Genomic DNA, 26390 nt, shown 5'->3' on the forward strand with positions numbered 1-26390 from the left:
GGGGGAAAAAAAAAAGGAAAAAACACTGTTATGAGGTAATAGATAGAATGACAGAGGCAGAGCCGATTGTAGGTTAGGAGGTTGGGCAGTTCAAGCCAGTGGAGCTGTCTCAGAGCAGTACAGTGATGAGCTGTATATGAGCAATTTGCAGCAAAGCGGGCAATTCTGTTCTAGCAGGCTTCCATTTTGCTTAGTTCAGATGTTCATCGTGCATACAGCTGCAGTCATAACAGATGGGTTCTCCTGCCATCAGGCGGGTCCTCAGTCGGCCGAATTCCAAAGTCTAGGTCCGGCGTCGGATGTCGTCGCTTCTTCCCTGACGTCAGTGCGACAGGGGTATAAAAGAACCAGCCGACGCCATTTTCTTCAGTCTTTCTTGCCGCGCTGTGCCTGAAGCAGAAGCAGTTCGCAAGTGCCGGTCAGCCAGCTCCTGAGATTACGAATATTTTTCAACCGAAGACTTCTTGAAAGCTAAATACCCCGTTGGGGAAACTTTTCTTGCCTCAGACAGATGTCAGACAAAGTTAATAATTGCATTTCATGTGGGAAGCAAATACCGCATAAGGATTTCCATTCCCTCTGCATTCCTTGCTTAGGCCCAGACCACGATGTCTCGGCCTGTCGTTTTTGTGCTACATTCAACAGACGCACTATTAAGCTTCGGGCGGAGTTCGCCCAACACTATTTTGGCAAAAAATTTAATTACATTATGTCGTCGGATACTCAGACTCCAGTTTTGAGTAAAAGACGCAAAGACAAGGACCGACATACGAGGTCCGCGACTTCTACCGACACCACGCTAAAGCCGACTACAAGTGCTCCGGTTCTCAGTGAGGCGCCTACGCAGCCCCTGACTACCGATGACACTTCATTAGCGGTGTCGTCCGTGCTCAAAGTCGCAGGTTCTTCGGCCCACACCCCGACTACAGATACCGAAGCCACTTTTGGCGGGGAAACTCAGAGCTTAGACAGGCCTGCCACCTCTCAAGGTGTTTTCAGGCCTTCTTCTTCTTTTTCCATTAAGGCTTTCACTAAATCTAAGCCATGCATACTAAAGGACAAGCTCCACAGAGCCCCTCTCAAGGCCCCATGCCTAAAAAACAGATGCTCAAAATGGCTGAGGATTTGATTACTCTTATCAGGGGTTCTCAACCCCCCCCCCGGACAAAAGGCCCAGAGTGGAGGAAGAATATCCTTCCTCGGACCAGGCCTCCATTACTTCAGAACATTCTGAGGACCAGGAACATTCATACTCCCCTTTTGAAGATTCTGATGCAGAGGAATCCATTCCCTCTGTCTCCCCCCTGAGGATTACTCCTTTGGTTGGAAACCTTGCATACTTTGAGGGAACATTTCCACTGGGAAGGCCAAGAGTACTCAGACTCCAAGAAAAGGCTCAGGGATTTCCTCTTGCTCCCTTAGCACAGGCCTCTGGCTATACCTCCTGTCTTGGATATTCTAGATGATGTGTATTCAGAGGCCAGCCTTAACCCAGATTCTTTACCTCCAGCTCCAGTCAAGCCTGACAGGTATTACCGGGTTCCTGATTCACACTAATTCCTATACAAAAGCCATGCGGCTGACCCAGAAACTATTTCACAGGGTCCCAAGGGAATTAAGGCCTCCACTGCCAAAAATCCTTTACCTTCACAGAGAGATTCCAGGGCTTTAGAAAGGTGGGGGAAAAAGGTATACACGCGGGCCACCTTAACCATGAGGGCATTAAACTGTCAGTTCCATATGTTAAAGTATCAACAGTTTTTGTTATCTCAGTTGAAAAGCAAAATGTCACAACCTGAACAACCAGACTTGAAGGAGTTGCAGGATTTGTTGCATAGTGCAGAGCAAGTGGGTAAACATACCTTGCAATGTGGTTTTGATGCTTTAGAGGCCTCATGTTGAGCTGCTGTTACAGGATCAGTCATACGTAGACATGCTTGGCTCAAAGAGCAAACTTTGCCAGATCATGTCAAAGCTAAATTACTAGATGCACCTCTTCAAAAAGATGTATTGTTTGGTGTAAAAGCTGAGGAGGTATTAAAGAAAATGGAGGAAAAGGCAAAATCAATGCAAACAGTGTAAGATTTCCTACAGGTACAGCCTCCACGTTTCAGTAGAAATTGGCCTTCAAAAAATTGGTTCTTTCCAGCCACGGACAGACCTCAAAGAGGTAGATACAGGCTCGAGGGGTAGAGGGCAATCTCAAGGATCATTTAGAGGCAGACAATGGCAAGCACCTACACCAAGAGGTGGTGAGGATAGTTCACAGCCATTCAGAAAGCAGAACCAATGACTTTCCCCTTTGCATGCCAAGCAAGACTCAAATGGCAGCACCTTTAGGCGGTAAACTGGCATTATTTTCGAAAAATTGGCATATTGTCACAAAAGACAAATGGATCCTGGACATTATAGACAGAGGCTACAGATTCCACTTTCACACCCTTCCAAAAATGAGAGGCATGCCAAACCTGCCACACAATCAAAGGGCAGAGGCACAAAAACAAATTTCAGATCTCATGGACATGAAAAGCTATTCAAGAGGTACCTGCACAAGAACAGGGTCAAGGTTTTTATTCCAGACTATTCCTGGTACCAAGGAAGGGCAAAGATTGGAGACCTATTTTGGACCTATCCATCCTAAACACATACTTACTCGTACCAAAATTCAAAATGCTCACATTACAGCAGCTTGTTCCCATGCTGAGCAAGGAGTCTTGGCTGGTAACATTGGACCTCAAGGAGGCATACCTGCATGTCCCAATCAGACAAGATTGCAGAAGATACCTCAGATTTCTTGCAGGTTCAACCCACTATCAATTCTCTGCATTGCCCTTTGGCTTATCTACTGCGCCCAGAGTGTTCACGAAATGCCTGGCATCAGTGATTGCCTTCCGCAGACTTCAAGGGATACAAATATACCCATATTTGGACGACTGCCTGATCCAAGCGGACAGCAAACACATTCTTCTGAAACACCTGGCATTTATAATAATGTTGTTGAATTCTCTGGGATACACAGTCAACAAAACGAAATCAAGACTAATACCCTCTCAAACAATAATTTTCCTGGGTGCCAGCTTGGATACAAACACCCAGATGGCCTACCTCACGCCAGAGAAACAAGGGCAACTAACTCAGTACTTCAGAAAACTGGCAACCTTCACCAGGCTGACTGCAAGGAAAATCCTGCAGGCTCTTGGATTCATGGCATCTTGCATCCTGCTAATCCAATGTGCAAAGCTGCATATGAGCAAACTTCAATGGTACCTAAAAAACTTATGGTCTCAACACAGCCACAGTTTGGAAACAATTATACCACTGATTCCATGCCTTCAAAAGGAATTTCTGTGGTGGGCTCAAGCATGCCAAAGAAACATAGGTCTCCCATTCTGCAAGCCTCAAGCAAATCAAGTCATCACAACAGACGCCTCGGACTACACTTGGGGGGTGCACATGACAGATCGGTGCATTCAGGGCAAATGGTCACAAAAAGAAAAGCACCTACACATCAACCAAAAAGAAATGCTAGCAGTAATAAATGCTATTATGGCTTTCAAAGACCTACTGCATCCAGGCCAGCTATTGATAAGGACAGACAACACCACAGTGATGTGGTACATAAATAAACAGGGAGGAACCCATTCATATCCCCTATGCAGGCTAGCCATGTCTCTTTGGAACATGGCTCTGGAATTACAAATCCAACTTCAAGCACAGTTCCTGCCAGGCAAGGAAAACACGCTGGCAGACAACCTGAGCAGAAATATGACAGATCCACACGAATGGAAGCTGCATCCTCAAGTTTTTACAAAGATAATTCAAGCATGGGGAAGGCCAGACATAGATCTCTTTGCCACCCACAGAAATTACCACTTGACAAAATTCTGCTCAAGGACCATTCATCCACAGGCCTGGAAAGTGGACGCACTCTCTTTCATTTGGACAACAATGACAGTTTATGCCTTTCCACCTCTACCTCTGCTGCCCAGAGTTCTATTAAAAGCCAGAGCGGACAGACCAAGGATGATTCTCATTGCTCCAGACTGGCCAAGACAACACTGGTACCCTCTCCTGAGGAGCCTGACGCATTCCCCACCATGGATCCTGCCTCTAATGCCTCTCCTACTGACTCAGCACAACTTCAAAACTCTTCACAGTCAGCTGAAAACACTCAATCTAGCCGCATGGAGGATTCCTTAAATTCACAACAGACCCTACTCTCCAAGGAGGTGCAGGATGTCATTTTGGAAGCCAGAAGGCCTTCTACTAGAAAAGCCTACTCCGCAAAATGGAAACGGTTTTGTGCCTGGAATCAGAAAAAGGGTCAGAATCCTGGAATACTGAATTTACCTCAAATATTACAGTACCTAGCTGAGATGCTAAGCAGTGGACTTTCATTCTCCTCCGTCAAAATCCATGCCTCAGCCATTTCTGCAGAGTACAACACTGATCCTCCTTTATTCTCTCACTCTCTCTTAAGACAGTTCCTCAGAGGGGCTAAGAATATAAAACCCCCAAGGAAGCAGCCAGTACCTGCTTGGGACCTCAATTTCATTCTAGAAAAACTGACCCTACCTTTTTTTGAGCCAGCTGCTTCAACAGAACTGCAATATTTGTCATGGAAAACAGCCTTCCTTCTGGCTATCACCTCAGCACGCAGGGTTTCGGAACTACAAGCCCTCATGGCTGTGCAGCCTTTCATCATCTTCCATCAGGACAGAATTTCCTTACGAACCAACCCTTCCTTTATGCCAAAGGTAGTATCCAGGGTAGCGTTGAATCAGGCTATCCACTTACCTACCTTTTACCCTAATCCACAAAACAAAGGGGAGTGGCTACTACATTCCTTGGACATTCACAGACAGCTCCGTTATTATTTGGACAGAACAAAGCCTTTCAGAAAATCAGAGCAACTCTTTGTATCCTATGCTACAGGTGCTCAAGGGAAGCCTATTTCCAAACAGACAATCTCAAAATGGATAGCCCACTGCATACGCTTTTGTTACTCTTTTCATGGTAAACCTGTACCTACAGGAATCAGATCTCACTCCACAAGGGCCACAGCTACCTCTGCAGCTTTCCTCAGGGGGGTTCCTACCAAAGATATTTTGGAAGCAGCCACTTGGAGTTCTGTACATACTTTCTCCAAGCACTATCACCTACCTTTATACTCCAAATCTAGAGCGGGCTTTGCCACTGCAGTCTTGCAGGGCATCCTGGCTCCTCCTAGTTCCACTTAGTGCCTGCCACCCTTTATTAGCTTTGGGATTTTACCCATCTGTTATGACTGCAGCTGTATGCACGATGAACATAGTACAGTTTTGTACCTACCATAAATGTAGATGTTCGAGTGCTAATACAGCTGCAGTCCAGGTTTCCCTCCCTCCTTCCCCTCTTGGGACAGGCCTAATGGCTAACACCCCCTCATACAACCTCATGGGAGTATTCTTTTATGGTGTATTTGCTTGCAACTACTGTTTTTTTATTATATTGCATTGCATTATTACATAAATTTATGTTTTGCCTTCCTTCTGGGGGCACCTGACATCTGGGGCAAGAAAAACTGAAGAAAATGGCGTCGGCTGGTTCTTTTATACCCCTGTCGCACTGACGTCAGGGAAGAAGCGACGACATCCGACGCCGGACCTAGACTTTGGAATTCGGCCGACCGAGGATCTGCCTGACGGCAGGAGAACCCATCTGTTATGACTGCAGCTGTATTAGCACTCGAACATTTACATTTATGGTAGGTACAAAACTGTACTTTTTGTTGAGATTATTCAGAATGGGAGATGCATAGAGTAGGGTGGATAGAAGTTTGGAGCGAGCAATGGCTGATCTTGTGTTGTTGGTAAGAAATGGTTTGATACAGTAGAGTGATCCCAGTTTGGCATGTACTTTTTTAATGGTTAGGTGGGAGTCTATGGTTATTTCCAATCGCTTAGCCTGTGCCACTGGAGCGATTGGAGTAGCATTTGTGGAGTAGATAGTGAATTGACAGTTATCAGTGTTTTTGTTAGAACTGGTTATAATCATAAGCTGAGTTTTCTTTGGATTGAGGATAAGTTGTGCTTTGGTAAGGTAGTTTTCAACATCTGAGAATGCTAGTTGAGTTGTTTGCAGGAGGGGTGGGATTGTTTTTTTGTGCAGCACAGATTAAGGTAGTGTCATCTGCATACTGAATGATAGATGCATGCTGTGTGGAGGTATGGAGGTAATTTGTGAAGACTGTGAATAGTAGTGGTCCTAAGATAGAACCCTGTGGGACTCCTATAGTTGTGGGCAGCTGAGGAGAGAGAGAATTTTCCCATTTCACAGCTTGGTACCTGTCAGTTAAGTAGCTTTGGAACCAGGTAAGAGTGGAATTTGATAGGTGATATTTGTTTTGTTTGTTTAGCAGGATTTGGTGTGAGACTGTGTCAAATGCTTTGGACATATCCAAAAAAAGAGTTGACACCTGTAGGCCTTAATTTGTGAGACTGTTTACTGTGTCTGTGAAGCAGAGGAGGGCTGTAGTGGTACTATGGGCAGGTCTGAAACCATGCTGAGTAGGTAACAGGATGTTGCTGTCTAGGAGATAGTTTAGCATCTGGGTATGGATGCATTTTTCTAGGATTTTGGCCAGGGGGGAGAGTAAAGCAATGGGTCTGTAGTTAAGTTCAGTGGAGGTCTCACCTTTATGTATGGGTGTAACATAGGATATTTTCCAGAGTTTAGGCACATAGTTTTCAACAATTGATCTGTTTGAGAGTAGAGACTGGGATAGCAATAGCATCTGCTGTGAGTTTCAAGAAATAGCTGGGGAGTAGGTCGGCTGCTGTTGATGAGGTTTTTAGTTTGGAGAACATGCTTTTGATTGAAGTGGTGGAAACTGTTTTGAGGGTAAAGCTTGTATTAGTGTTATTTGTGTTGGGGGGGGGGGTAGTGAGGAAGGAACTGTCCTGTGATTCTAAGGATAGAATTGAGTTCACAAAGTGGGTGTTGGATTGTGTTTCGATGGGAATTTTAGTGTCAGGGGTGGTTGGTTTAGGGGTAGCCTTTTGAGTGGATTTTAGTAGCTGGTTTACATTTTTCCAAAATTTTTGGGGGTTGTGTTGGTGTTTAGTTTGTAATGTTGTGCAGTAGGACTTTTTGTCCAGCCTAATGCATTTTTTTACACGGTTGCACAGTTCTTGGTACTTAGTTAGGCTTTGTGTAAGCCAGGCAGTGTTTCTGGACTGCAGGATTTGTTTGGTTTCTTTACTGAGCCAGGGGTTTGTAGAGGTTCTAACCTTGATTTTGCGCAATGGAGCGACAGTGTCTAGGTGTTGTAGAAATATTTTGTTGAAATATGCTATAGCCTGGTCAAGTGGGAGCGTTTTTAGGGGGGGGGGTCCAGTAACAGTTACAGAGTAAAGTGTTGAGGACCTCAGGAGAGAATTTTTTTTGTGTTTCTAGTGGATATATAGTTAGTGGTTTTGCATATGCTTGTTCTACTACGTATAAAGTATATTATGTTGTGGTCACTTAAGGTGTCTGGGAGACTGCCTGTGTGAGGGCACAGTGTAGGGTTGTTAGTTAAGACCCAGTCAAGGATGGATTCCCTTTTAGATTTTTTTATCACATCTAGTTGGAATTTGGACTAGCTGCTGGTAGCCATGGAAAGTTATTAGATTACTTGGTGGATCTGATATACAGGAAACCAATCTAGGTTGAAGTCCCCCAGAGTAAGGGTTTCTTGTGAGTATGTGGAAGAACACCAGGATAAGACTTCTTCAAGGCTAGCATGTGTATTACCAGGTGGAATATAGATCACAATTGTGGTGATGACCTTTTTAGGGTGAAGATGAGAGATAAGTATGTCCCAATTATTGGGGGAAGGGTAGGAGTTTGGTAATTGATGGACAGTTAAGTTGGACTTGTACAGTAAGGCAGTTCCACCCCCTTTACAAAGTGGTCTGTCTTGTCTAATGATATCGTAGCTGTTAGGGAGAACTTCTGAGTTAGCTATGTTTTTATTTAGCCAGGTTTCTGTTAAAGCAGCTATGTCTGGGGAGTAGTGTACTATTGTGGCCTGGAGTTCAGATATTTTATTTTTGATACTTCTAATATTAATATTTAGCATTAAAAGATGGTTGGTTTTGCTGCTGTTGTTGATTTACCCAGGGATGAAGAAAGTGGGGGTGTTGTGTTTTGACATTTGTGTTGGAGCAGTTTGTGTTGGACAGGATGGATTTGGGCCTGGGTTGGGGTGGATATCCCCACTTATGGTGAGCCTGGTGTTAAAATGGTGATACAGATGTTGGAGTTTGGTGAGGAGTGTGAGAAAGTATTGTGTATTTTTGGAGTAGGAATGAGCGCATATGTGTTTACCTCTGAATTGGTCCATTATGTAGTTCTTGAACTATTGTGGGCAGATATTATTATAATGTGTGGTGTCTGTATATGAGAGTGCATAATGTAGTGTTGTGCTACTAAGTTTAGAGGTATTGCTAGTGATAACTTGTGGTGGTGTAAAGAATTATGAGAAGACAGACTAGACTTAGTTGTGTGATAGTCATGGTTATAATGTTTAAGTGGGTTCTAGGTGGGAGGTCTGAATAGGAATTATAGGGTTGCACTATATGTAGGGGAAGTAGTGTGGGTGATGTAAAAAATGCCTAGTGGGAATGAGAGTGATTGGGAGTATTTGGTGTGAAGCAAGTTGGTGTGGTATAATGTGATATGACTTGAGGAGCTGTGATTGGTGGAGGTGATGTGAGGGTGAGCTGTGGGTATGGCTGTGATTACTGTAAATGTAGAGGTAGTGGGGGCGGGAGGGAATAGGGGGCAGGGCAGGGGAGCTGAGAGATCCCGAGCATTGGTGAGGGCGAATGGAGAGGGGCAGAGCCCACCAAGACAAGAGAAAAAGTAAGTATTACTTTACATATCTGAACACTTTAAACAAATTCTTGAGGTCTAATGGCTTACCTGCAAGCAGAATGCAATTGCTGAAGAGCACTTTTGTCCTGGTGGGAGACTAGAAATTTAAAGATGGCTCCATACTCAGCAGGATTCTAATATAGACTTAGTATTGGGGTAGGGAGATGGCACAAGGGGTGTAAACCAGGTGGAATGCAAAGAAACCAGAGAGACAATCCGTGGAAATCAGTGAAGGCCTCAGCGGGGGTAAGTAGTAATACAAACTACCTGTAAAGTGAAGGAGAGAAGAGACAGCAAAGTTTATTAAGGTTGAGCGTGTGTTTTCACGTTGACTTGCTGATTAGTAACCAGTTTGTGCACAGATTAGAGTAGGGAGATACATTAGCAATGAAGGGGAATGAATAGAGATGTAAATAAACAGGTGGGCCTACAAGTGATACAAACTAAGGCAGAAAGCACTGAGAGGGCTGCTTGATGGTTAATTTAGTCACAGGGATCTGAATTAAATGTATACTGTCTATTTGGACAGTTAGGATTACTGTACTAGCTGGGGGGTGGCACAAGGCTACAACAGTCAGTTTTATTAGCAATCTGAGAACTGCTAAGAAGTACTGCTAATGTAATAGCTTCACTCTCACAAAACATACAAGTAGAATGCCTGGGTGGACTGACCCTGCTCTTGAGGCTCAAAATGTGTATCCTTGTGTAGTTTGCAGTACTGATTCCTTCTTATACTGTATGGGTGGAGTGGTACCCGCAGACTGCAGATTTGCTTGAGTGTAATCTGAAGAGAGAGAGAAAAAAAGAGAGGATGAAGCTAGTAGGAGACAAAGATGGGTCAAAGGAAGTAATGAGGAGATAGGAGGGTGTAAAAGATACAAATCTGAGGATAGTGTGGATAAAGCAGGAGAATAGATGCTACTGCTACAGTTTGAGAGTGCTTCAACAGTTACACATCACAGTGCCATAACTTAGTTTAGAAACAGGTTAATAAATCATGCACAAATACATTTATCAGCCAATTATAATATATACCTTTGAATTAGAATGTGTACCTTTTGTAGTACCTTAGTCTTGGAGGGTGCTGCACATTGCACTTAACGCAATGTAACCCCTTAATGGAAGTTTTTGCTCCAGTCCAGCAGCCTACTATCTGAAAACTTTCTGCTATATTTTTTTATCTCTTTTCCTCTTTGCAGAGAGTTTCTAACTGGTTTTCACAAGAGAAAGGTTGAAAGAAGGAAAGCAGCTTTAGAAGAAATCAAAATGAAGCTCAAGGAGGAAGAGAAGAAGATGAAGGAGGAGGTAAGTTGAAAAAAAATGTGTGTGTGTGTGTGTGTGTATATATATATATATATATATATATATATATATATATATATATATATATGAATAAGCTGCTTTTCACACCGGGAAAACCCATTTTATGATAAAATGTTGACTAGTAGCTGTCATCTGTAACTTGTAAGATAAGGTAAGATGAAGCTAAGTAGTGGATTCTGTTATCCACTTTTCCTAATTGTTGGTGTTCTCTGGTGGCTTTATATCATAGCAGTGCAGGAGCCATCCAGGTACCTTTCATTTTAAAACCATGTATACGTTTAGTTCTCAGTAATGCAATCTGTTCTTGTAGTAACCTGTTTGATTGGTCTGTTTTCTTGCAGGAGCTTCTGCCTTCGATATGAAGAGAGGGAAAATTGTAACCCTCAGTCTAATATTATTTAATCTGCCCACTTCAACCATTAGAGCTGTCTGTCACATGCACCACTCAGCTTGGCATCTGATGAGTATCAAACTTCTCCGTCTTTTCCTAATGCTCCCTGCTTTGTTTCTTCCTCAAATATTTCTTGCTTCATGACCAACTGACATTGGAGAAAATGTTCCTAGGCTTTTTTTTTAATGGTGGTGTTTTGGCAGTATTTGGTTGGTCCTAAACTGTCTTTCTTGTTCTACAGGTCAGATTTTATTTTTTGTGCAACTTTCTATTAAAAAATTTCCTTCGCTTCCTGTGCTGTTGTGGCAGTTAGAACTGCCATTTTGTATTACAGTTGGTGCTTGTGATTTTTCCCTCTTGTTCTTTTGGTCTGCTTTCCACATTTTTAATTACTTTAGTGCCTGTTATTGACTTTTGGTCAGTTGTGTTTACATTTGCTCTCTGCTTTTAGTGGCAAGATGGACTAGCGGTGGGGGTTTTAAAATGTGAAAAGTGTAACATTAAAAGCCTTCCTTGGGCACTTAGCGTGTTTAGGTCCTTGTTTACAAGAAGAGTATAAAATGTGTAGGTTTTGAACCAATATTTTAGCTTTGAAGAGGTTACTCCCTTGGGAAGCATTTTCAGATGTGGTTAAAGTTGAGAAGAAAAATAAACTAAAGAAGCTGCAGAAGCACCATCCAGCTTTTCCTCCAGAGACCCCCGCTATCCCTTACAAACAGTATAGGCTTGACACTGATTTACTGATGAGTACTAAAGGTGTTCAGGGAATTCAGGTTAAGAAAGTTCTGGGGCACAGGTGTTTTTCAAATAAGGTTTCTGCATACCTCTAGAAAAGTGGCTTAGTAGTGCTGCTTCTTTATCTAAACCTTTAAAAAAAAATTTTCCCCTTCAGGTTTTACTCTGACTTGAAGGTGATGATGACGTCTTTTTCCCTTTGTAGTCCCTCTGTTTTGGTGAGCTTGAATTGGGAGGTGATGAGGGCAGTAGCTAAGGCCCAGACAAAGATGGATGTTTTCTTTTCCTTCTATGGTGGTAAGAAAGAACTTTGTTCCTACTTTCTCTCTCACAACCCCTGCTTGGCACTGGTAGACTAGAGACTGATGCACCCATTGCAGTTTCCATTGTTGAGATCAGGTTTGCTGATCCCTTTGGCAGTAGCGGACCTGTCAATGGCTGTAACATTGGTTCTGATGTGTTCAGCTCTGAGTATTTTGGACAGAGGTTTCAATACTGACAGTGCCAGTAATGGCTCTGTTGGCACTGGGGTCATTTTGAGTGTCAACTTCATTGGCGTTTGAATCCTAGGTACTGAATTCAGATGTCTTGATGCCAATATTAAGGGCAACTTTGCACAGATTCTGGAGATTTCTTTGACATCAGTGTCTTCATCACTTACAGACTTATCGGCACATGGCACCTTGATGTCTCATGTCAGTGCAGGTCTATAGAGCATCAGTGAAACACCAGTTGTTGACTGAACAGTCCATAGGTCTTGCATTGGCATTGAGCATAGCCTTAGCACCTTTGGATCTGGGTCCTTACCCCCTGTGACTTTTGCAGAGGAGTGGAAAGCCAGCAGTGGATAGGTGCCATGTTATCTGGGCCACATTCCTGTTTGTCCTCCAGTAGTTCCTCTGCAAGTGTACTGAAGAAGGCAAAGTTCAAGAGGAAGCATGTAGTCACCCCATTAGAGTATTTCTCTGTGGATATAAATACAGACAATAGAAAACATTCCCCATTGTCCCTACTGAACTTAATGAAAAAAATTGGAGTTTGGCCAGTAGATTTTGCTTCTCCACTAGCAGAAATCCTTCATAAAGCTTTCTGCATGCCTCCTGGTCCCTCTTGGGTAGTTTCTTTTGTGTAGAAGATGGCTGAGCTTGTAGTGCAGAGGACTTGGCGGGAGCCCAGTGTTGTAGCTCTTGTTCCAAGAAGATTAGACAAGGTCCTCAGCTGCCCAAGGTCTCGGAATGTTGGACGAGGATTACACTGCCTAACTCCATAGTTATGGGTGTAGCCCTAAAGAGAGAACCTAGAGAGAAGAATCGATGGATCCATCCTCTTAAAAAGGAGTCAAGGACAGTGGATTATTTCAGAAAATGTTTTCATTTGTCCACAACCTTTTCAGTCAGGGTGCTTAGCTGTGTATCCCATATGGTCTGTTTTCATTGTGACTTGGCTAATTAAATGTATGCTTCTTGCAGTTTTCTTTGTCTATTTTGACCCATGTGTCTGTGCCGATTGTCACTCGGCCCATTCATACCTCATCACTGGGCTGAGGATTAATTGGATAGGATCATCATTTAAACAACCATCAAGGGTTGTTTGATTTTAATTTTTCCTGTCCTTTTCCTTGAAAGCATCCATCATATGTTCATAGGTTCATAGATTAGTACTAGGCTAAATGCCCTTACGAGCCATTTTAATTGGATTAATTAATAGGATTAATTGGATAGGATCATCATTTAAACAACCATCAAGGGTTGTTTGATTTTAATTTTTCCTGTCCTTTTCCTTGAAAGCATCCATCATATGTTCATAGGTTCATAGATTAGTACTAGGCTAAATGCCCTTACGAGCCATTTTAAGCCTAGCCACTTATCCCTTGTGAGACTCAAACCCTGCACCTCATGTGTGTAAGACAAACACCTTAACCATTAAGCCACCCTCCCAACCCTTGTATTACATTATACTGCATTAGTCAGGAAAGAATCAATTTATTTTGTGTGAACATTTGCAGACAGAGAAGTTGAGGGATACAGTATGTGGACTATAAGTATAGGGTGTTAGTGGGAGCAGAAGAAAGTAAAAAAGTAGTAAAGATGTTAGGGAAGTGAGAGGAATGAGGGGTAAGAAGGTAATATATGGTGTGTTAGGAAGAGATTATAATTGGGCAGTTGTATAAGACAGAAAATATGGAGTGTTTGGCAAAGGTGTAGACAGATGGGTTGTGTACGAAAGAAGGATGTGATGGAGGATAGGGAGAAGCTCAAGGTGAAGTTATGGAAAGATGGACAATAGAATAACTGCAGAGTGACAATATATAGTTATTATAGGAGTTATGGAAAGATAGGGTAGAGAACACTTGCCGATGACCGTTAACAGAACAGGTGTAAAGAGGGAGGAGAGGGGGAGAACAGGTGTAAAGAGGGAGGAGAGGGGGAGTTGGATGGAGACATATTAAACATCATAGATTAATTCAGGAACACGGGCCAATATGAGAGTTTAGTTTTTTTTTTTCAGATTGAGTTTGAAGGACTTAAGTGATTCAAAAGCAAAGATATCAGGAGATAGGGCATTCCAAAGTTTAACTGTGTCATACGAGTAGAAGCTCTGTCTGGCTCTTTCAGTAGGTCTGTGTAATTTTAAAAGTAGTTTGTTGGTTGAGCAGAGATTTCTGGGTGGGATGCAAGGCTGTAAGACAGACTTTAAGGCGGGGCAGTTGTCAGGTTTATAGATTAGTTTGTGAGTGAAGGATAGTTGAACGTAATTCAGGTAGTGGGGGAATTCTAACCAGTTTAGCTTATTGAGGGTATAACAGTAGTGAGCATGCTTGGGTAAACCAGTCACAAATTTGGCAATTTTATAATAGCAAGCTTGAGTTTATTCTTAAAGGATCTATGGATGTTAGTGAGTATAGGGGGCCCCATAGAGGAGGGAAGGAAGTAGAAGAATATTTATTTATTTATTTATTTATTTTATTTTATTTTATTTTATTTTACATTTGTTGACCGGGCTAGTCCAACTGGATACATATCCCTTTTCAGTAGAGGCCCGGGGAGAAAAGCTCCAACATAAAAGCAATACATGGAGAGCAAGTTACATTTACAATATAAGAATAGGAAATAACAGAGACATAATATAAGCACAAGTAGCAAAGCTGCATTTTAAACAAATTAGTGTTATAGGATAAACACCGTGAGAATAATGGTCGAGGAACTAGCTAATCAGGGCGAGTTATTAGTACAGGAAATTAGATAAGTTAGTCGGGTTCTGTGCATGGGCATAGCCATTGTAGCTTAAGATGGCTTTTGAGGTTGTTTTTGAACTGTTGATGTGAGGTCATGAGTCTAAGGGTGTTAGGTAGGGAGTTCCAGGGCTTTCCAATGGAGTTGGCGTACAGGGCATCACCGCCTGAGTTCTTAGCTTTAGTTGTTAATATCTGGACGGTATTAGCAGATCTAAGAGAGTTAAGGTTGGAGTAGGGGGTCAAAATACTACACAGTGAGGGAGTTCTGTCGGGATAGTGGATAATTTTAAAGGCTTCGGTTAGTTGATTAAATTTAAGAAGATTGGGTAGTTCCAACCAACCAAGTTTCCTGAGGTTAAGGCAGTGGTGGGTGCGGTATGGGGAACCTGTTATAAACCTAGCAATATGGTTATAAGCAAGAGAGAGCATGTTAAGTTCACGTTTATTGAGGAAGGAAAAGACTGGGGATGCATATAGTAAGGTGGAGAGGAGATGCGTGCGGGCAATCGTTAGTTTGGTCAAGGGGGTTAAGAAGTTTTTTATTCTGTACATGGATCCAAGTTTTTTGTTGACCGATTTGATGGTTTGGGTAATGTGGATGTCAAATTTTAACTTGTAGTCAATGGTAACACCTAGTAATTTGGTACTGGCAACAGGGGCTATGATGGTTCCATTGATGGATTTAATTTGAAAAGGAATACTGTTAGTATTTGGGAGTTCATTGCCAAGGGGTGTATTGCTCGGGAAGAATAGGAGTAATTTAGTTTTTGTTGGGTTAAGTAGGAGTTTCAAGTCAGTGAACCATTTCTCAACTAACGTAAAACAGAGTTGAGTAGTAGTTTGGAGTTCTAATAGGGAGACAGCGGAGCAGATCAGGGTAGAGTCATCAGCATATTGTATGCAGGTAGATTTAGGGATGACTGAGTGCAGGTTGTTTATGAAGATGGAAAAGAGAAGAGGACCAAGAATAGAGCCCTGAGGAACACCGATGGTGTTTGAGAGCAGGTCTGATAGTTTGTCTTGCCATAGGACAGCTTGTTGCCTACCCGTGAGGTACGCCTTAAACCAGCTTAGTGCAGGGGTGCTCAGATATAGACTTCTAGGTATTAAGCAGGAGTTGGTGATTGACCATGTCGATCGCTTTCGATAGGTCGAGAAAGAGGGCGGAGGATATTAGTTTGTTGTTACGATTGTTATTAATGGAGTCAATAAAGGAAAGGAGGGCAGTAGTAGTACTGTGGTGGGGGCGGAAACCATGTTGGGAGTTAGATAAGAGACGATTAAGGGTTAAGTAGTGAAGGAGTTGTTTGTGAACACATCTTTCCATAATTTTCGCTATTGGAGACAGGATTGCTATTGGTCTGTAGTTAGATATTTCAGTAGAAGTGCCTCCTTTATGTAGAGGGATGATATAAGAAATCTTCCAAGAAGAGGGAATAGTGGATTCAGTAATAGTTCTGTTGATCAAGATGGATATGGGGTAGGCGATGACTTTGGATGCTATTTGTAAATATTCCGCTGGGAGGTGATCAGCCGCCAAGGTGGTTGGTTTCAGTTTTTTTAAGAGAGAACAAATGTAGGAGGAAGAGACAGGGTTTAGGTTAAAGGAGATGTGGGCAGCATCATGAGATTTAGAGGAAGGTGGAGCAGTGGAGGTTAGTTGGCTAGCAAGGGATTGGATAGTATCGGTGAAGAAGGAGTTAAAGGTGTTGGCTACTGCCTCTGCATCTTTCCCGATGTGCTTTGCAAGTGTTGTTTTGGTCAAGGTATCCATGAACTGTTTGTCTGTAGAATTTGCCAAGTTTGATGTGAGTTTTTTTAAACTGCATTTAGTATATGTTGTTCAAAGGTGAGTTTATTGTCAATAATTACACTTAGTTTAGCTTGGGTTACTATTTCAATTTGGGTTTTATTTTGTGACAACATTTTATAGTTATATGTAAATGGCTTTGGAGAGAACAGTAGGAGCTTAGTTTTATTAGAGTTTAATAGTAGTTCAGCATTATTTAACCAGGTTTCAATAGAGGTTAATGCTTCCTGTGTGATTTTTTAATAGATGTTGGGGGTTATTGGAAGTGGAGATAATAATGGAATCATCAGCATATTGGATGATATAGATCATAGCTCTGAGAAGATGATGCGCAGTCAGATGTAATGAAAGGCATTCCTCACTTCTGCAGTAGTTATTTTCTCTCTGGCAGCTGCTACTCTTGAAGCACAAGTAGTGTTTATTCTGGTTTCTACAGGGGAAATGGCACCACCTATGTTGCTGACAACTTCAAGATAACTTTCGTCAATGACCTTTTTGATGGTACTGTCAAAGCAAAGTTGGAGAGGAGTGAGCAGAAATGCAGTTGATTATTGTTTTCCATTCCTCAACAGACATGGTCTCAGACTCTGATTGCTTGGAAGGTATAGTTCAGAAACAGCCAGCAACAGAAATTCAGTCAGCACTCTGAAAGAGTTCAATACAGATGTGGTAGTTTCCAGAATGGTTGCCACCAGCAAGACAGAGATATTCAATAAAAACAGGGGTTTCACAGGTTCTGTTTGGGGATCATTTGCATAACCCTTGAGGGACTGCCCTGCAGTGGGGCATTTGGGGGTTGAGTGTCCCTTCACTTGCCTGCATGGATGATCATCACACAGAACAAATGGATATCCAGAGGCTATACTGTCCGTACCTGTCTCAGCCCTAGTTGAACTTGTTTGCTCTTCTATATGTCAATTCTTGTCAGAAGGGTGTAACAAGAATAGAGGAAAAGAACAGAATGAAATCTCCAACCAGACCAAATGGAGTCCATTTAGGTTCTAAAGAAGATGAACCTCAGGCTGATATTAGATTACAGCAGCCTAAACCAATTAATTCATACCCTGAATAAAGTTCTGGATGGTTGCAGTATAGTCCATTTTTCTATCTCTGGAAGAAAAAGACCAGCTGTGCTCTTTGGACTTCCAGACTCTTTATAGCACTGCTTGCACAATAAAGTTGTTGAAGAGTGCATGAGGTTTCCTTTTTTCCAGGTGAGGTGAGGCCCTATCACTTTTGATTGTGGATGCTGCTATTTGTTCTCACCACTGACCCCCCACCCCCCAGTGTATACCAAGTTCATTTCCAGAATGGTAGCACACCAGAGGCTATTGAGAACAAATATTTTCCCTCATTTAGATGACTGGCTCATAGTATCCTCCACTCAGGAGTTGTTGGTTAAAGCTAGTGAGACCCTCTTCTGATTGTTCACTGTGATCCCCAAGGAGTGGAACACTGAAAATCCCAGATGAACCATCACAAGGACTGGCTTTTGTAGGATGCCACGTGGACAAGTCTGTCTTGCAAGTCTGGTCTTTCTCAGGACAGATTCTCCATCGTCACTCTCCGGTTTGCATACTCCTTGCTTCAGTAATGTTGAACAATGCTTAAAGGTTTGAAGATTCATAAAGGTTTGAAGATTCATAAAGTTAACGATTTAATGGTCCCTTTTCATCAGCCTTCTTGCAGTGGACTTTTGAGGTCTGAATGCATAGATCCCAGTTACCCCAGATCAAACTTCTTTTGCTTGTAAAGATACCTTTCTTGGTGGCTTCGTTTCCCCAACCTGGCTCTGGTCCGTCTCTTTTCCCATCCTTCCCTGTTAGTGAAAGTCACCACAGATGCATCTGCTCTGAAGTGATGTTGGTGGGAACATTGTTTAAGCAAATAGTCTAAAGACATGATCACAGACAGGTCACTTTCCCTCAAGGTGAGGCTGCCATTCAATCCAAAAACATGGCTGTTTTGTGGTATGTCAACAGGCAGGGTAAAGTATCCCTACTCCTTCAGTTGGGAGGCAGTGAAACTTTTATTGTGGGTAGACATTACTTCATTGCTTTCTTTTAACAGTACACATTCCTTTTCAGGCCAGCTCTTTAACGTAAGCCCAGACATTGCCTACTGATGCTATGTATGTGATCCTTTAGTTTTAACAGTAGTGAAGAGTCATATTATCAACTGCAGTAAGCTCTGATGTGACTTGTTTGCGTCTCTGACCAGTCCAAATGCTGCAGCTTTTTCCTTCTTGTTCTTCTATTATAGTTCAGGAATGGCTGCATGGATTCCTCTGTGCTTTTCTCCCAGTCTCCTGTTTTGATTAATTTCTTTTGGAAAGCCATGCAGTGCTTGGTTTCCCCTCGGTTTTGATCTCACCTTTTAAAGAAACCTCTTCATTTGACATTTTGACCCATAATTAGCAAGTCTGTCCCAGACCTTCGCTTCCTTCAAGTAACTGTATGTTTACTTAAATTCATATGACCAGTGACTCCCCCTGGGATGGTCCATAGTCTTATGCCTGTCTTGAGACTTCTGAAGCAGCTTCTAACGCAGACCTAAAATTCATAAGATGAAAAACTGTTATTAGTGGAAGTGAGTTGAATAAATAGGGTTTCTAAGTTGCAGATTTTTAATTTTAAAGTTCTATGACTGACTTTTCATAAAGCCAGGGTGTTTTTGCAGATAACTGATCTTTGGTTTTCAAAGTAGCCACAGAGACAAATTTGAGTCGGTCATTTAATCTGCTGGTGTTTTTTTTTTTTACTCAGTGTGTTAATTTGCTGGTGTTTTTTTACTCAGTGCTGTAACAAAGGGACATATCTTTTTGGATGTGCATTGGTAGGTATATTTTTATCTGGAAAAAAAAACAAAAGAAGTCAGAAAAAAAGATTATCAATTTTTGTATCATACATAACTAGCAAATTGAACTAGAAAGTGTCCAAAGTCACTTTATCTAGCTATCTGACTGCATTGAATATTGTTACCAGCAATACAAGTGAGATTGGCCTGACAAGGCTAAGGCACATTTTACTGGGGCAGTGGCTACCACTTAAGCCTTCTTCAAGGACGACTATGTGAATGGTATTTGTTCAAATGTGAGATGGACTTCTCTGCATACATTTTGTGACACTGTAAACTGGATGTGAGCTCAGGGCTTAGGTCTGCCTTTGGGCATTTGGGCCTACAGTCACGAAGGTGTTCTGTAATTATACAACTCAAGAGGAAGCGTTAGAAATGCTGTGTGAAGATTGAAGTGGATGGACTGAATTTTTTAAGATGTGAACTTTATATAAAACCCAACTATTCAAACACCTGTCCACTAAATGAAAATGTACCTGCCTTCACCCAACCTAATCCAAGGGGGTTCTCGCTCTGGTTCACAAGCTCTACAACTCTCATAGTTATCTTCCTAGGAGTCTATCTAAGCTCTCAACAATTTCTATGGCTTCTCTCTAAGCTCTCACCTCCTACAGCAACCCTCACACAGCCCAACCTTGTAAATAGCATTCTACTGTTGATGTGTGTATGTAAAGCGGTATTTACATTTTCTTAAAAGGTTTCTATGTAAGCTGTTTCCACACCTAACCCATATCTGTTTTCCTCAAGTGAAACTGTGTGATCCCTACATTCAAGCTTAATGTATTTAACTATGCATGATATTGAATGCATTTATGAGTAACTATTCTACATAAGATCTTTAATATTAACTATCATTTGTATCTAAATTGTATAATGCATCTTGGAGTTTTTTCTCCCCGGACCTGCACTGAAAATGGGTTAGTTTGGCCCAGTGGACTTCCCCGGTAATCAAATTGCAAATAAATAAATAAAGATGTACAGTAATGATAGATCTTCATGGTCCATGTTTGTCCACTCCTACATAGTCAGTAGTTCTCCCCCTGCCCCTTAACATTTGAGTCCTAGAAGGATTTTTGGGATTGGTTGTGTGATGTATGTATGTATTTATGTGGGTGCAAGCTGTTCTAAGGCACTCTAGAGATTTGGAAAAGAGAGGCTTGGAACATTATGGGAGCTGAGAAATAGTTTGAACTTGGGGAAAGTTTTCTTACACCTAGCTAATTAATGCCTATGGCAGCTAGTCCTAACGGATGAAGTGGACTGTTGTGGATCATGAGCTGTCATTAGGGTAAGTACATAACTTCTGGTTAGTGCGGGCTTTTGGGAGTAAAATTATACTTGCAGGAATATCAGTGTAGATAGTTCTGTCTTGGAGCGTGTAAAGGCAACAAGAAATGGATTATGTCTTCTGATGTTTTTATTTAAACATTGGCTTTAAGTTAGCTGGTGTTCTTATGATTCCACACCCTCATGAGTTCTGTGTGATATGCTGTAGAATGTTAGCTAGATTTAGTGAGTGTTAAAGCCTTGCCTAATGATTTGAATGAAGAAGCATTTGTCTAGTTTCAGGTGTGTAATCATTTGATTGGTTCAGGTGGAAGGTAACTGAGTGTGTCACCAGTTTGCGTACTATACATTGATATCTTTCACAGGATTGCTGAGTTATTTGAATGGGTGTCATGGTGAGATGACTGAACTTCTAAATATTTTTTTCATTATTATTTCAGAAATTGCTAGGTTGGGGTATGCTCTGAAGTGGTGCAGGTTCAGGGAATGCTTGTTGTTGATTGTGTAGGAAGCATACAGGTTTATTTAGGTATTGTTAGACAGTTTGTGTATATTTTGTGTAACTGTAGTTTATCACCCCAGGTCACACTGCAGTATCTGACGTGTTCCTTTCTACTTAACACTGTAAAGCTAACTGCCATCTACTCTAGGATGGTAGCCTTTATCAGTGCTCCAAGGAAGGACATGGGTACCATAAGTAGTTTGGAAGGCTTTACAGCTTACCTTTACTGAAGCTAATCATTTACACACAGTATACTCTAGCAGGATGCTAAACACAGCAAGCTGCTGGTTGTACTAGATTATGGTGGGCCAGGCACATCATAATTGTGCCACTGGCTTTCCAAGTAAATGAGGGCACACAAGTATAGCCTCCTGGCCTCCAGCAACAGCAGTTCAGAGTCGCTCTACCTGGGAGATAGAGGCCATTGACCACTACATCTTCCTCACCCCTCAACTGGCCTTCTGATGCCAGGGATGGTAATCCTACCCCTGTTAAACAGCAGTATAGTTTGGATTATAATTTGTAGACTAGCAGACCTGTTCACATCTGTATTTTAATGTAAGTTTAGGTTGCCACATGCTTTGAATCTTTAATATCGTTGGTGTTTTAGTGCATTTCATTGACAGGTATACTGTTCAGAGAATGAGTTTACCGAATCAATAACAAAATATTTCTAGCTGCCTTTGGAAGTGTGCTGATCTGGTTTTTATTAGAGTTATATAAATTAGCAATTCTTAGGCATTCTCTTCTACCTGCTGTCTTTTAGCAGTTTCATCAGGGGTCATTTCTTGGGGGGAAAATTGCCCAATCGTTTTTATTTTATTTTTTAAGAAAACAAATGCATGCCAGGCTTTAGGTTACTTTAGTTTTTGTTATTGATAATCATTCTCCTTGGGAAGGCCATGATAGCATTTAGAATTTGTTTGGCTAAGATTTGGTGTTACTGCTACCTTTCATTGAGATTAAAAAAAAATCTCAACTCCATTTGAGAGAGGTGAGAAGCCTGTGGTTTTGCTCTCCTTCACTGACTAGCAGTTGTAATGGAAGTTATTCTCAGCAATAAATACATAGTTAAATTAGCAAACTTTTAACTCATTCATGCCTCACAGCATTATAGATGCACTTCTCCCATTAAATGTGGATTTCATGCCTGGGCTATTTTCTGAAAATGAGTTATGAAGATTGCCTTTAAACAAAACTGAATACTTTCATATCTCTAGTATTGCCTTTGGGAAATAATACAGTGACAGGAAATTCAGCATTTCCAGCTCAAAGCTTACAGCAGCGTTAATTCTGGTGAAATTAAGGAATGCAGATATTAAAAAATATGATGCAATAAACCACTGGGCAGTACTTATGAGAATAAACCCTGATTTTTTTTTTTGCAGGTTAAGGTAGGGGCTTCTTGATTGACAGTACAGGCATCAGTATTTGCTAGCACTAATGTGATGTACTTGCAATGTAAAAAAATAAAGTACAAAAATTAAAGAAAAATTGAAAAAGCAAAGGCATTTAATGAACTGTTGTTATGTAAGGGGGCAGCAGTGTACCCCTTTTATACATTTGTAAGTGTAATTTATATGTTAATGTGAAGAATGAGCTGCTGCTGCTGTAGCATGTGAAAGGAGGGCTTTCCCTGTTCTCCAACAACTCAGTCTGAGTCATGTTTTGTCGATTTTTGAATATTGAGAATCGTAACATGAAAAGTCATAAAAATAGAAAATAATTTTTGCAGGGATCAAGTCTCCCCTGCATCCCCCATGTGGGCAGAGTATCACCCATACTTCCCCTAACGTGTGTGTGTGTGTGTGTGTGTGTGTGTGTGTGTGTAGATTATAGCTATATGCATATGTATATATAGATATCTAAATATGTAGATATATAGATGTATATTTCTGAGTATTTATAAGTACATATCTTTTTTCTCTCTGGATTTATTTGTGTGTGTAATGTTTGTGTATACGTGTGTGTGTGTGTGTGTGTGTGTGTGTGTGTGTGTATGTGTATATATATACATATATATATATATATATATATACATATACACATATATATATATATATATATATATATATATATATATATATAGATTAACTAATTTTGGTCGACAGCACATTTGATCGAAAACCAGTATTCATGGCAGTTAACAGGGAATTGTCCCCCTCCCCAAAGTCGTGCGACCCTAGAGTTGATATATAGTTAGGGGGTGTGGGGGGGCAAAGCCCCCCACTTATATTCATTTAAAAGAAGAAAAGATAACAAAAAGTACACATTTTAAACAAAAAATGTGCTGTCGATCAAAAGTAGATCTATAATATATATATATATATATATATATATATATATATATATATATTTATATATGTATATTCACATATATATATATACCCACACGTGTGTACATATATGTGTATATATATATATATATATATATATATATATATATATATATATATTTATGTGTGTGTGAACATATATGTGTGTGTATATATATATATATATATATATATATATATATATATATATATATATATATACATACATATATATATACATACATACATACACACAAGTATATAGATATATCTAGCTACTAGCTATATATTTACTGTAGAAGACAAGAAAACCTTGGACTCTTAGTTAGCTACACTTCAGTCTTTGTCATATGCCTTAGTATGTCTTATCTCTAGCACTACAGAAGGCACTTCAAGAGCAGCAGGCATGGACATTACCATGAGGAGACATGCCTAGATGTGCTTGTGTGATTCACAAAGCATTTTAAGATGCTGTTTATTAATGCCCCATTGGACAGCTCACCGCTGTTTGGGCCCAAAGTTAAAGACTTAGTAACCAGAAGTAAGCAAGATAGCCATTTTCTGCAGTAGTAATACATTTCTATACCCCCCAGATGTCCTTCTCTATGAAGCAGAAAGGGGGAAAGAATCTATGGTTCTGCAAATCCTGATACTCCCCGAGATAGAGAGTGGAGTTCTAACAATGCACTTTAACCATGAGGCAGAGGTGGTCAGCAGAACCAAGGCTTCAGAGGTCCCTTTACCGAGAGGCCTTATCAGTGCTCCTGCTCAGTTGCCTGACTGCCTTTTTCTGAAGGTAGAGGAGTGCCTTTCCCTGCACCGTGAAGCCTGGATGTCCATCATAAACGACAGATGGGTTAAATAATAATAACCAGAGACCTACTGATGACGATTGCACTTGTGCTATTGGCATGGCATGGAGAACTGCTGTTGCATATATTAATGACTGGACTGGTTAGATAATAATAGTCAAAGAGCAAATACACCCAGTTTAGGAAATGATGTGTCTTTTGTCTGTAAAGATCTTTCATCCCTTATGAAACATGAGGATGCTTCTAACACTTTGGAATTCTGGATGCAAGTATTCAGCAATTTGAGGATTTGGAGTGTTCAGAAGGAAACGAAAGGAAGAAGTTCACAACAAATAAGGAAGAAAAAGAAACTGATCAATGTCTAAAGATAATACATACTAAAAAGGACACTGCTTTGTTATATAGCACACAGATTATAGGAAGTAACATTTTTGTATCAGAAGTGCCAATATCCCTGGCAGTGTTCTACATGAACTACAGAGGGAACTGGCAACTCACCTGTGTGCCCTGTTCAGTCACAGCCTCATCTCAGGCTTTGTCCCTACCGAATAGTGCACTGCTACAGTCATCTCTCTCTCTCCACAAAGGAGGAGCGACTACAGACCGTGGAAACTGTCACCCCATTAGCTTGACGAGTCTGATATGCAAAGCTATGGAAACCATCATCATGGACCTAATAAACAAGGATATAGGGAATCTCCAAACTCTGGACCCCACACAGTTTGGTTTTGTGAAGGGTAGATCATGCCTGCTCAACCTGGTCGAGTTTTCTGAATCCGTCACCAGAGCTGTGGATGAAGGCAAGGTGGTTCATACAGCCTACCTTGATCTGGCCAAGGCCTTTGATACCATTCCCCACTCGGGAATCATAGAAAAACTCACTGAGAGGCATCAACCCCTATATCACTAGGTGGGTTGCAAACTGACTCACAGAACTCACAGTGTGAAAGTAGCTGACTCCAAGTTGGACTGTCGACCTGTCATGAGTGGAGTCCCACAGGGTTCAGTCCTCAGTCCTCTCCTGTTTATCTACTTCTCTGAAGTCCAGGCCAACATGAAGTGACTCTGACAAAATTTGCATATGATTGCAAGTTGGGAGCTGCTATTAATTCCCCAAGTGATGCTGACATCCTACAGAAAGGGCTCACTGAGACCAATGACTGGTGTCAGAACCATGGCCTTAAGCTCAGTGCCAAAAAATGTGTCGTCATTCCCTTTGGGAAAAATCTGGTTCCCATGAATTACCACATCGATGGTAGTCCACTGAACACAGAAGGAGTTATAAGAGATCTGGGAACACAGGTTGACAGCAACATCTCTTTTGACCACCACATTCCCACTGTGGTCAGAAAGTCCTATGTGGCACATCTCATTACTAAGGGTTTTGCATCCAGGAAGAAAGACGTCATTGTCTCCCTCTACTCTTCCCTCATTAGGCCAGTCATCTAGTACAATGCCCCATTTGGCATGTACCGCACTAGACAGCTGCAACAACTGGAGAGGCTGCAAAAGTACCTCACAAAAGGGATCCTAGACCTTAAACACTTGGCCTATGACAGACTCAAAAAAAAAAAAAAAAAAAAAAAACTATTCTCTGTCTCATATCTCCTACTTCGAGGCAATCTCTGCTTGACTTACAAATCCATATCTGCTCCAGCTCTGTTAGAAATGCTGCATCTAAAGAAATCCCAATCCTTCCGCACCACACACTCCAGAGACCTCAACCTCAATACCACAATCAACAGAGCAAGCTGAAGGGACAGGTTCATAACCCAGAGACTGCCCATGCTATGGAGTAGACTTCCCTTACATGTCAGACAGAGCACCTCACTGGCCCTCTTCAAGAGATATCTTGATGAATGGATGGGAAATAGAAAATTCATTCCTGGGATCACTCCAGTGGCTCTACTCGACAGCGGCACTGGCAAGTAAGGTCGGGTGGCACGATGCCAGGATAATCCTGTGGGTTAGGCTTGTAAAAGCTCCAGGGCCATTATCCTGTTTCACACCTATGAACATTCAGTCTACAGAAAAAGGCATCATTTTCCAAAAGAGAAAGTAGAAAAAGGCATAATTTTCCAAAAGAGAAAGTAGAAAAAGGCAAGGGGCAGGTGAAAAGGAAGAAATCAAAACTGAATGTGGAAGGATTGAACAACACTGCCATAAAAAAAAAAAAAAAAAAAAAAGAGAAAGACAGATGGTGGCTACATGGCTCAAGCTGTG

The 26390-nt window shown here is 41.4% G+C and overlaps 1 protein-coding gene across 1 annotated transcript in view; it reads left to right on the top strand.

The window, feature by feature from the left end:
• Positions 1-26390, top strand: part of NOL12 (nucleolar protein 12) — a 489987-nt gene that overhangs the window by 80721 nt on the left and 382876 nt on the right. Inside the window, exon 2 of the mRNA XM_044073722.1 lies at positions 10101-10206. Within this exon, the coding sequence (XP_043929657.1) occupies positions 10101-10206 (106 nt within the window). The remainder of the gene's footprint in view (positions 1-10100; positions 10207-26390) is intronic.

Source organism: Protopterus annectens, chromosome 1.part0 (genome assembly GCF_019279795.1).
Source record: "Protopterus annectens isolate FY-2018-M chromosome 1.part0, PAN1.0, whole genome shotgun sequence".
In the NCBI taxonomy this organism is placed as follows: Eukaryota; Metazoa; Chordata; order Ceratodontiformes; family Protopteridae; genus Protopterus; species Protopterus annectens.